Consider the following 13,239-nt stretch of genomic DNA (forward strand, 5'->3'; position numbering starts at 1 on the left):
CAACAGATCAACAGAAGGCCCAAATGAGAGTTATGATGGCAACTCTTAGATGAGAGATGAATGGCACTGGGATCTGCTGTAAGCAATGACATCTGGAGTCCTGATTCCAAGGAAGATCGCTAATTAATATTTAGAAGACCATAATCACCTTTTTTTAAAAAAAAAGTACTTTGCATTGCAAGTATATCTCGCATGTCATCCTTGGTACACAATTTTCATGTCACCCACCTCTAAGTGAAATGGTATCAATTAGTGGCAAATACAGGCAATTGCACAATGAACTGATGTCCAAGGGAACCAGAGCAGAAAATGGTGGGCACAGTACATCCATTGTCATGACCCAGACTTTGCACTCAATGTTCTGCCTTTTCTTTTACTAGCCCTGATGGAAGTGTGGTGTATTTCCAACACTGACTCTTTCTTTCTTTTTCTCTTTCCATCTGTGTCCCACTAGATTGCAGGCTGACCAGTTGAGCTTGTTTTGCTCAAAGTTGTTCCAGTTGTCACAGAAGTGATTATATCTGCTTCCCATTCCGATGATTTTCTCACACTCCTAATCTTGCAGCTATCTAAATGATGCCCTCATATCCAATGATAAAACTAAGGGTAATAAAGAACTGATACCTGAACCTGGCTTTGATGCTCATTTCATTGCTCTGGGCTGGTTTTGAACTGAGTGGCTTTTGGCCAACTTTGCAGAGTTTCAAGGAACTTGCTGAAAAAAAGATATTCACCTTAAAAGGCTGCCCCTGAGCAGGCATTGAGAATCTTTCAGAAATTGCAGGTCTCATGCGTTACAGTTCAAAGATCCAGTTTGGTTGAGCAGCACTTAATCATGTTCAGTATTTCCCCATCTTACCTTGTTGGATTCCCTGAGGGGAGGGATCGGAACATCCCTGAACCAGAAGAGGTGAGTAGTGGGGGTGCCTCCACTCTGCATGCTCCATTTCCATCCTGATCCGAGACTGGAAAGTGTCCTGGGTGGAAGTAATCAGACTAATAGAACGATGTACACTTTACAGAAGTTGACGGAAGAAGGCCAGCTGAGGGGATCTTGCATGAATAGCCTAAGCAATAGATTATTTAAAGTATAGAATCTCCCTTTGGAAATTTAAGTGAGGTTTTTTTGGATCTGCTGTAGATTGATAAGGATGAAAGGAGTGACGATGAAGAAAGTGACAGGACTGAGGAGGAGGAAGATGGGAGGATAGAATCAAAGTCTGCATCATCGACCAGTCACAATGGTGTGCTAAATAAAATGACAAATGGGATGAAAAGCAAATCAAATGAAAGGAACAAGCTGCCCAAAGTCAGGTAGCTGGCAGCTGCGTAATGAAGGATGAGGTTAGCACCGACTTATTAAAAGATTTGTTCTTTAGATTTTTGCTGATGAACACTAACAACTGCCTGCCATGACACTCATCCTATACATTTGTAAAAGGGATTGCAAAGCTGCAGAATCTACAATTATCCACAATTCTACTGCAATGGACCTGCCTCTCCTTCATGACCTTGGTCAAACTTCACATTTTTCATTTGACTTCAAATATTTTGTCAGGGGGCATGTGTTTAACACAATGTTCCCATTTTATACATCACATCATCACTATTGAGGCCTTCACGCAGATAAAGAATTCAAGATCTCATCCAGGAAACACTTTCAATATTGAAATACTGATTAACAAAGTGAAGTTATTTGAACGATTTTGTCAAACTGACTAGTTTTATTTGTGTTTATGGCCCCCCTCCCCCACCCCCACCTTCACCCCCATTGTGTCGTTAATTCCCCAGGACTTTGCAGTGTGGTTCTCATAGTGGACACTATGTATTGTACAAGACCAGTCTGGGCTGATTCATTCTTGGGAGATGCCCGAGTTGGTAAGCAGCATAGCTGAGATAAGGAACTCTCTGGCAGACTGACATGACAATCCAGACCCCAGTGTAAACTGTTTTTGTCCTGATATGCTAAACATCTGAAATACTTAGTGTTGCATTTTTTATGTATTTATTCAGAAGCAGAATTGGTGGATGTATTTTGGGGTGTGTTTGAGTGTTTAGTCCTTGACAGATTACAAATCCTAGTAGTATCACTGGGCTGAGCACAGAGCATCAAACTGGATTTAAATCCAGCTTCTGATTTAAGGGATTTTTAATGACGTTTCAGTAGTTTTCTGGAAACAATCAAAGTGCTGAGATATGACAGCGATCCAGCTTCCAACACATTTTCTCACTAGGATTAGCATATTCTCACAGACATTGAACCGGAAAGGGATGTGCTTCAAGAGTTTTAATTTCAGCAGCTCTGCCTCCTTCCGCCACTGAGGAAAGCCAATGGTTTCTGTTGTACCCAGTCTGTAAAATTTCAGCATTAAGGGGCACTATTCCTTTTACTTCCAGTGTACTGTGTAGGTAAGCTGGCATCACTTGTAATGGAGGTTAACTTTTCCATGAACTTTCCATCAAAAATACATTTTTAAAAGTTGGAATTCAAATTTTTGTGTGTGTTGAGCTGCAACGATGTCTGCTTTCCTGGAATTCTCTAAAGGGAGCATCAAGAACAGCAATCTCTGCTGGTGTGAAAAGATGCAATGACACAAGATGCCTTCCAGGATGGGGTGTGGTGCAACGGTCTCATGGCATTTATTTGTAGGATGCTCGAGTGTACCTGCTATTTAGTTTCTCAGCTCTAATCTTCACAAAGTGGACCATTTCAAGACATGAAATACTTCGGTCTCCAGATGTTTTGTGTATAACTGAGTAAAGCTATGGGGAAGAAGTCAATGGGCCCAGAGGAATCTTGTTTTAATACTGAAAACCATGCCAATCTTGCTGACTTTGACCAATTATTGAGTATAGTCTGAATTCTGAAGGGGAGAAGATGGGTCGTTGCAGGACAGTTTGAAAGAAACTCCTTTTGCAATCCTGAACACTGTAGGGCATGAGATGCAACAACCAAGACTGAAATAATCTTATGGACTTTCTCATTTCATGTTTAAGTTGCTCATGCACCCTCTTGCTCATGTTTATTTAACCTTTCTGGAGTTGAACTGTATCCAGACTGAATGATGCTGTTGTACAGATGACAGTCTTAGTTACATTGCTTGTAAATACATAAAAATCTGAGTGCACATCTTTGATTTAAACACCTGTACTGATTGACATACTAAGTGTCTGATTCTGCACCACCTAGTCAATTTCAGTAGAAATTTAAATAAGATTTGTTTTGAAATTATATCTGAATAAATTAAATTTTTTACAAAGTTTTTCTATCAGTGGTTCTGATATTAATTGAATTTGAGGCCAGAGGTTGCCAGCAGTGGTGTATCTTGTATGGTCACTGCCTGTAGTTGTACTTTGGTTAGTTTACGACTCCTTATGCATTGCCTCTAGCTAGATCTTTGGAAGAGCAATGATTTAAACACTTGGGGATCAGAGTTCAAATCTAGTCCAGACTGATGGGAGGAAAGAAGTGCAACTGGCATTTTTCACTTCTTTCATCATCAAATCCATCATACACTGCTTCATAACCAATGAAATCCACAGTCACTGTGATGTAGGCAGACACTGCAGCCAATTTGTGGACAGCAGGCTCCCATAAACAGAAAAGTTATAAATGACTACATGGTTTGTAATTAGTGTTTGAGGGATAACCATTGGCCAGCACACTGACAGAATGCTTTAAATAGAGTTGAAGGATTTTTTTTTGCACCCGAGGGGGAAGCTCAGGCCTCTACTTAACATTTCACCTGCAAGATAGCATCTTTGAGGGTGCAGCACTCCCTCAGTACTGCACTTTAAGTATCAGTAAAGATTACGTGCCTAAGTCTCTGGATTGGGCAGGAGACCACACTACAAAACTGCTCCTAATGCAGCCCTAACATTTTTTTTATTTTACGGGATGTGCGCGTTGCTGGCTAGGCCAGCATTTATTACCCATCCCTAATTGCCCTCAAAGGTGGTGATGAGCTGCCTTTTTGAACTGCTGCAGTCCGTGTGGTGTAGATTTTGACCCAGTAACAGTGAAGGAGTGGTGATATATTTCCAAGTCGAGATGGTGTGTGGCTTGGAGGGGAATTTGCAGCTGGTGGTGTTCCCATGCAGTGCTGCCCTTGTCTTTCTAGGTGGTAAAACTCCCTAATTTGGAAGGTAGTGTCAAAGGAGCCTTGGTGAGTTGCTGCAGTGCATCTTGTCCATGGTACACATGGCTGCCACAGTGGTGGAGGGGGTGAATGTTGAAGGTGGTGGATGGGGTGCCAATCAAGCAGGCTGTTTTGTCCTGGATGATGTCAAGTTTCTTGTGTGTTTTGGAACTCCACTCATCCAGGCAAGCGGAGAGTATTCCATCACACCCTGTTGGACAGGCTTTGGCGAGTCAGAAGCTGCAGAATTCTCAACTTCTGACCTACTCCTGTAGCCACAGTATTTATATGGCTGGTCCAGTCAGGTTTGGTCAATGGTGACCCCCAGAATGTTGTTAGTGTGGTGTTCAGTGATGGCAACACCATTGAATTTTAAGAGGAGATGGTTAGATTCTCTTGTTGGAGATGGTCATTGCCTGGCACCAGTGTGGCATGAATGTTACTTGCCATTTATCAGCCCAACCTGAATGTTGTCCAGGTCTTGCTGCATATGGACATGGACTGCTTCAGTATCTGAGGAGTCGCAAATGGTACTGAACGTTATGCAATCATCAGCAAACATCCCCACTTCTGACCTTTTGATGGAGAGGAGGTCATTGAAGCAGCAAAAGATAATGGGCATAGGACACTACCCTGAGGAACGCCTGCAACGATGTCCTGGGATTGAAATGATTGGGCTCCAATAACCATAATGTATAAAGTGAAAAGTTGACCAATACCATAACCATCTTCCTTTGTGCTAGGTATGACTCTAATCGGTGGCGAGTTTTCCTCCTGATTCCCATTGACTCCAGTTTTGCTAGCACTCATTGATGCCACACTTGGTCAAATGCTGCCTTGATGTCAAAGGCAGTGACACTTACCTGGGTTCAGCTCTTTTGTCCATGTTTGGACCAAGGCCAATGGATGTTATCTACTTGGACTTCCAGAAGGCCTTTGACAAGGTGCCGCACAGGAGGCTGCTCAGTAAGATAAGAGCCCATGGTGTTAGAGGCAAGGTACTAGCATGGATAGAATATTGGCTGTCTGGCAGGGGGCAGAGAGTGGGGATAAGGGGGTTCTTCTCAGGATGGCAGCCGGTGACTAGTGGAGTTCCGCAAGGGTCAGTGTTGGGACCACAATTTTTCACTTTATACATTAATGATCTAGATGAAGGAACTGAGGGCATCCTGGCCAAGTTTGCAGATGATACAAAGAGAGGTGGAGGGCCAGGTAGTATTGAGGGGGCGGGGAAGCTGCAGAAGGATTTAGACAGGTTAGGAGAATGGGCAAAGAAGTGGCAGATGAAATACAATGTGGGAAAGTGTGAGGTCATGCACTTTGGTAGGAAGAATAGAAGCATAGAATATCTTCTAAATGGGGAGAGAATGCAGAAATCTGAAGAGCAAAGGGACTTGGGAGTCTTAGTCCAGGATTCTCTTAAGGTTAACTTGCAGGTTGATTCGGTAGTTAGGAAGGCAAATGCAATTTTGGCATTTATTTTGAGAGGACTAGAATATAAAAGCAGAGATGTGCTGCTGAGGCTTTATAAGGCTCTGGTCAGACCACATTTAGAATATTGTGAGCAATTTTGGGCCCCGTATCTCAGGAAGGATGTTCTGGCCCTGGAGGGGGTCCAGAGGAGGTTCACGAGAAAGATCCCAGGAATGGTAGGCTTAACATATGAAGAATGTTTGAGGACTCTGGGTCTATACTCGATGGAGTTTAGAAGGATGAGGGGGGATCTGATTGAAACTTACAGAATACTGAAAGGCCTGGTTAGAGTGGACGTAGGGAAGATGTTTCCATTAGTAGGAGAGACTAGGACCCGAGGGCACAGTCTCCGAGTAAAGAGAAGATCTTTTAGAACAGAGATGAGGAGAAACTTCTTTAGCCAGAGAGTGGTGAATCTATGGAATTCATTGCCACAGAAGGCTGTGGAGGCCAGGTCATTGAGTGTATTTAAGACCGAGACAGATAGGTTCTTGATTGGTAAGGGGATCAAAGGTTACGGGGAGAAGGCGGGAGAATGGGGTTGAGAAACTTATCAGCCATGATTGAATGGCGGAGCAGACTCGATGGGCCGAATGGCCTAATTTCTGCTCCTAGTCTTATGGTCTAAGGCTGTAATGAGGTCAGGAGTGAGTGGCTCTGCCAAAACCCAAGCTGCTCATCAGTGAACAGGTTTTTGCTGAGTAAGTGCTGTTTGATAGCATCTTCGACAACATCTTCCATCACTTTTCTGATGATCGTCAGTAGACTGATGTGGCGGTAATTGGCCGGGTTGGAGTTGTCCTTTTTGTGAACAGGAAATATCTGGACAATTTTCCACATAGCCAGGTAGATGCCAGTGTTGTAGCTATACTGGAACAGCTTGTCTAGGGGCACAGCGAGTTCTGGAGCACAAGTCTTCAGTCCTATTGCCGAAATATTGTCAGGGCCCATAGCCTTTGCAGTATCCAGCATATTCAGCTGTTTCTTGGTATCACGTGGAGTGAATCAACTTGGCTGAAGACTGGATCTTTGATGCTGGGGACCTCAGGAGGAGGAGGAGATGGATCATCCACTTAGTACTTCTGGCTGAAGATGGTTGCAAATGCTTCAGCCTTGTCTTCTGCATTGATGTACTGGGCTCCCCCCACACCATGGAGGATGGGGATATTTGTGGAGCTGCCTTCACTTGTTGTTTAATTGTCCACCACCATTCGTGACAGGATGTGGCAGGTCTGCAGAGCTTTGATTTGATCCGTTGGTTGTGGGATTGCTTAGCTGTGTCTATTGCATGTTGCTTTTGCTGCTTGGCAGCAAGTAGTGCTGTGTTGTACCTTCACCAGGTTGACACCTCACTTTTAGGTATGCCTGATGCTGTTCCTGACATGCCCTCCTGCACTCTTCATTGAACAAGGGTTGATCCCCGGCTTGATGATAATGGTGGAGTGGGGAATCTGCCAGGCATGAGGTTACAGATTGTAGTTGAATACAATTTTGCTGCTGATGGCCCACAGCACTTCATGGCTGTCCTGTTCAAAATCTATCCCATTTAGCACAGTGGTAGTACCCCACAAAACGATGGAGTCTCCACAAGGACCATGTGGTGGTTACTCCTACCAGTACTGTCATGGACAGATGCATCTGTGACAGATAGATTAGTGAGGACGATGTAAAGCATGTTTTTCCCTCTTGGTTCCTTCACCACCTGCTGCAGACCTAGTCTAGTATCGATATACTTTAGGGCTCAGTCAGTAGTGCTGAAATCCCCCACCGAGTACATACTGTGCCCTTGCCTCCCTCCATGCATCCTCCAAGTGGTGTTCAGCATGGAGTACTGATTCATCAGCTGAGGGTGGGGGTACGTGGGGAACATGGTAATCAGCTGGAGGTTTCCTTGCCCATGTTTGACCTGATGCCATGAGATTTCATGGGGCCGGTGTCAATGTTGAGGACTTCATCCTGCTGTATACCACTGTGTTGCCATCTCAGGTGGGTCTGTTCTGCCAGTGAGACAGGACATGCTCAGGGATGGTGATGGTGGTATCTGGGACATACTCACAGAACCATACCATATAGACAATGTCAGGCTGATGCTTGACTCGTCTGTCAGTTAGCTTTCCCAATTTTGGCACAAGCCCCCATATGTTAGTAAGGAGATCTTTGCAGAGTCGACAGGGCTGGGTGTGCTGTTGTCATTTCTGATGCCTAGGTTGATGCCGGGTGGTCTATCCGGTTTCATTCCTTATCAACTTTGCTGTAGTGATTTAATACAACTGAGTAGCTTGCTAGGTCATTTCAGAGGGCTGCTCAGAGTCAACTACTTTGCTGTGGGTCTGGAGTCACATGTAGGCCCGACCAGGTAAGGATGGCAGATTTCCTTCCCTAAAGGGCATGAGTGAACCAGATGAGTTTTTACGATAATGGTTTCATATTTTCCAAGACTAGCTTTTAATTCCAGATTTGTTCATTTAAATTCTGCCATATGCCACGGAGTGATTTGAACCATGTCCCCAGAGCATTAGCCTGGACCCCTGGATTGCTAGTCCAGTGACAACTGCTAACTGGTAGTTCTCCTAAGAGACACAGTGAAGTAGAGACTCCTCTCATGAGATTGTAATACTGCAGCATGAGCTTGACTGCATCCATCCCAGGTAAGGCCTTCATGGCCTTTCCAGGGAAATTTGGCCCAAAAGGTCATTGTGTCTCCCCAGGACAGTAGACGAATGTGACTGGCTTTCTATTTTGAGATAATTTACTACCATAGGAGTTAGATTACTGACTCTGACATGTAACCAGCAACAGTGAACAGTTTGAAGTTTTATTTTAATTGCAAACACTTAGTTTGCAATGTTCACCAGCTGGGAGTACAGTATATTTTTCAGGTATTGGAATGTGTGTAGAAAAAAAACTATTAATGTCAAGGGGGAAATGTCTCATCGCAAATCACTCTGGGATGATGGAAGAAACAGTGCTAAATGAGAATTGTTTCCAGATCTGTAATCCTACAGTCATAACACACTAGATGGAAGCCTTCAAACTGAATTATTTATAAGAGCTGGGTAGTTTAGTGGTTATGTTAAGAACTAACAATGTGACAACATGAATTCAAATCCCACCATGCCAACTGGGAAACTTAAATAAATCTGGAATAAAAAGTTAGCATCAGTAATGGTGACCATGAAACTGTTGGATTGTTGCAAAAGTCCATCTGATTCACTAATTTCCTTTAGAAGAAATCTGCTGTCCTTATTTATCTGACCTTCAATGTGGTTGACTTTTAATTACTCTCTCACATAGTCAGTTGTTCAACATTCTTGTGATTAGATAAAAGAATAAAACTGGATCAGCTGTCAGGGCATTATCTAGCCTGTGGACACTGCAACATCTTCCTCACTAATATCTGGCCTTATGCCAAAATTGGGAGAGCTGTCCCTCTAGACTATGTTAGGCAGCTGCTCAATGAGTCATTCTCACAAAATCATACATTTCAGCCAACATACCAGACTCCTCCATCACCATCTCTCGGTATGTCCTGTCCCACTGGCAGGACAGACCCAACAGAAGTGGTGGCATAGCGGTACACAGTCAGTAGGGAGTGCCCCTGGGAGTCTTCAACATTAACTTCAGACCCCAATCTCATGGCATCAGGTCAAACATGGGTAAGGAAACCACCTGCTGACTACCACCCTTCCTCAATCGGTGCTTCTCCATGCCGAACACCACTTGGAAGAAGCACTGACGGTAGCAAAGGCACAATCTACTTTGGGTGGAGGGCTTCAATATCCAACACCAAGAGTGGATTTGTGGCAGATGGTGAGAGAACATCTTCACCAATTTCTCAGTTATAAATACATCTATCCATGATACTATTGATAGGAGTGATGACTGCACAGTCCTTGTGCTGATGAACTCCTGCCTGTATTGTGTTGTGTGATATTACCACCATGCTAATGGAAATAGATTCAGAAGAGATCTAGTAATTCAAAAACTTGCCAACCATGAAGCACTATAGGCCATCCGCAGCAACATAATTGTATTCCACCACAACCTGTCACTTCGTGTCTTGGCATTTCCTTCACTTTGCGGGGAGGTAATGGTGTAGTGGTATTGTCACTGGACCTGTAATCCAGTGACCCAGGGCAAATCCTACCATGGCAGATAGTGGAATTTGAATTCAATAAAAAATCTGGAATTAAAAGTCTGATGATGACCATGAAATCATTGTCAATTGTCATTAAAAACCCATCTGGTTCTCTAATGTTCTTTAGGGAAGGAAACCTGGTCTGATACATGACTCCGGACCCACAGCAATGTGGTTGACTCTTAAATGCCCTGTAAACAAGGTCAATTAGGGATAGGCAACAAATTCTGGCCTAGCCAGCGACACCCATGAATGAATAAAAATAAAGCACCTTTACTATAAAGCCAGGGATTAATCATTTTTTTAATAATGTGTGTATATGACAGGAGCAGCAACTGCCACAGAATGAATTGCCAAACTGGTGAAACTTAAACACAGAATTACATGTATGCTGAACAATAGAAGCAGCATGCTATAGCCAGAACTAAACAATCTCACAACCAATGAATTAGATCAAAGCTCTGCAGTCCTATCACATCCAGTTGTGAATGGTGGTGGACATTTAAGCAACTAAGAGGAGGAAGCTTCATGAAAATCACCATCCTCAATAGTGGCATAGCCCACTGCCTGAGTACAAAACACAAGGCTGACACGTTCACAACCATCTTTAGCCAGAAGTGCTAATCAAATGATCCATCTCAGCCATCATCTGAGGGCCCCAGGATCTCACATCTCAGTCTTCAATCAATTCAATTCACTCCATGTGATAGAGAAATGCCTAAGGGAAATGCATATAGAAAAGACTATGGGCCCCAACATCCTGGCTATAGTACTGAAGACTTGTACTCCTGAACTAGCCATACCCCTACACGAGCTGTTCCAGTAAAGCTACAACACTGGCATCCATCCAATAATGTGGAAAATTGCTCATGTATGTCCTGTCTGCAAAAAGCTGGACAAATCCAATCTGGCCAATTACCACCTCATCAGTCTACTCTCAATCATCAGCAAAATAATGGAACATGTCGTTGACAGTGCTATCAAGTGGCACTTACTCATCATTAACCTGCTCACCGATGCTCAGTTTGAGTTCTGCCAGGGCTCCTGACTGGAGATCTTGGCTCCAGATCTCGGTACAGATTCAGTCCAAACATAGACAAAGCTTAAATACAGAGGGGAGGTGAGAGTGACTGCCCTTGCCATAAGGCAGTATTTGACCAAGTGTGACATCAAGCAGCCTTGGAAAATTGAAGTCAATGGAATTCAGGGGAAGTTTACGGGGAGTTCAGGAGAATTACATCTATCACAAAGGAAGATGGTTGTGCTTGTTGGAGGCCAATCATCTCAGTCCCAGGACATCGCTGCAGAGGTTCTCCATAATAGTGAACTAGGCCCAACCAACTTCAGCTGCTTCATCAATGATTTTTCTTCCATCATAAAGTCAGAAGTGGGGATGTTTGCACTTGGTTAGTACCATTCACAAAAACACAAGAAATAAGAGCATGATTAGAACATCTGACCCTGCTTCACTATTCAATGATTTTTGGCTCCAACTTCAGTTTCCCGCCTACTCCCCATACCCGTCGAGTCCCTGAGAGACCAAAAATCTGTCTATCTCAGCCTTAAATATATTCAGTGGTGCAGCATCCACAAAATTCTGGAGTAGAAAAGACCTGGACAACATTCAGACTTGGGCTGATAAGTGGCAAGTAATATTTTTACCAGGCAATGATCATCTCCAACAAATGAGATCTAACCATCTCCCCATCATAGTCAACAGCATTACCATCGCTGAATCTGCCAACATTAACAACCTGGGGATTATCATTTACCAGAAACTGAACTGGACAAGAGCAGCTCAAAGGCTGTGAATTCTGCAGTCAGTTACTCACCTCCTAACTCCCCAAATCCTGTCCACTAGGCACAAATCAGGAGTATGATAGCATACTGTCCACTTGCCTGGATGAGTGCAGCTTCAACAACCAGCAAGAAGTTTGGCACTTTCCAGGACAAAGCAGCCCACTTGATCAGCACGTCATCCACCGCCTTAAACATTCATTCCCTCCTCCACTGATGCACAGTGGCAGCAGTGCATACCATCTTCAAGGTACACTGCATGGGGAGGCATAGTGGTGTACTGGTATTGTCACCAGACTAGGCTAAATCTCCGAGGTTCAAATCCCACCATAGCAGATGTTGGAATTTAAATTCAATAAAAATTCTGGAATTAAAAGCCTACTGATTACTGAAGCCATTGTTGATTGTGGCTAATGCCCTTTAGGGAAGGAAATCTGCTGTCCTTACCTAGTGAGACCCATGGCAATGGCCTCTGAAATAGCCAGCAATGCCCCCATCCCACGAATGAACAAAAAAAAACTTACCTGGTAAACAGCGCTTTCCACAACCTCTACAACCTAGAAAAACAAGGGCAGCAGGCACATGGGAACACCACCACTACCTACATGTTCCTTCCAAGCCACACACCTTCCTGACTTGGAACTTTATCGTCATTCCCTCACTCTTGCTGGGTCAAAATCCTGGAACATCCTTCTTAATGGCACTTAGTGTAGCTACATCAGAAGACTGCAGTGGTTCAAGAAGGTGGCTCACCACCACCTTCTCAAGGGCATTAAGGATGGGCAATAAATCCTGGCCTGGATAAAAAGGAAAGGATGAGAAAAAAGCATCCTGACTTGGAACTAGATTGCTGTTCCTTCACTGTCATGGGTCAAATTTCTAGACCTCCCTTATTAACAGCACTGTATGTGTATACCTACTCCACAGGAATTGCAGCAGTTCAAGAAGATGGCTCACCTTCTCAAGGGTGATTATGGATGGGCAGCAAGTACCAGGGTCACCCACTTCTTGGTTTTGTCTGAAAATAGTGAGGGGAGAAAACAGACACGAGCAATTATTAGGCTAGCTCAGCCAAGTTCTGTGCCAACACTGGCAGAGCTTGTACAGGCCTGTATTAACCTAGACCTGTACCAGTCCAAGTATGCACTATTATCAGCAAGGATCAACCCATGCTTGCACTGAAACAGACTAGTAACTGTCCAGGCCTGAACCAATATTAGGCAGTACCCATCCAGACCTGGAGCAGCATCAGAGAGTATCAGAAAAACAGAGTCTAGGAAGTCAGTTAACTCTTTATCCCCTTTTCCTAAACCTTGGAATGACTCGAAGTTCATCTTAACTAAGAGTTATCCCTTATTGGTGACAGCAGTTATATTTTATTCAGCATAAATAAGTCCTGACACATGCTAATGTCCGAGCAGCACTATCAAAGTGCAACAGTATCACCATTACACACTGGTTAGAGGCACAATCTCCAGGAAAACACTCCCTGGTCTGCCCAAATGCCAGAGAACCATCAGTAGTCAATGCAAAATGTAAGATTCCTATAAATCTCTGTGCTCGAGGAATCTCTTTTATACCATCTTTTTCACAGCAAAACCTACAGAGACTGATTTAACCCAATCATTGCCTAGCAATTGAGCGGCCCAATTACAAAACCTGTCATTGAACCATCTGTGCCTGCCCAAGCTA

General features: G+C 43.8%; 1 protein-coding gene across 6 annotated transcripts in view; it reads left to right on the plus strand.

Annotated features, from left to right (window-relative positions):
* LOC121287483 (ceramide synthase 2-like) overlaps positions 1-3,263 on the plus strand; it is a 62,691-nt gene extending 59,428 nt beyond the window's left edge. For all 6 annotated transcript variants that reach the window (XM_041205410.1, XM_041205408.1, XM_041205409.1 and 3 more), the window contains one exon: positions 1,142-3,263. In XM_041205410.1, the coding sequence (XP_041061344.1) occupies positions 1,142-1,318 (177 nt within the window). In that variant the 3' untranslated portion in view covers positions 1,319-3,263. The remainder of the gene's footprint in view (positions 1-1,141) is intronic.
* The last annotated feature ends 9,976 nt before the right edge of the window (positions 3,264-13,239 follow it).

The sequence above is a fragment of the Carcharodon carcharias genome, chromosome 14 (assembly GCF_017639515.1).
Source record: "Carcharodon carcharias isolate sCarCar2 chromosome 14, sCarCar2.pri, whole genome shotgun sequence".
Classification (NCBI taxonomy): Eukaryota; Metazoa; Chordata; class Chondrichthyes; order Lamniformes; family Lamnidae; genus Carcharodon; species Carcharodon carcharias.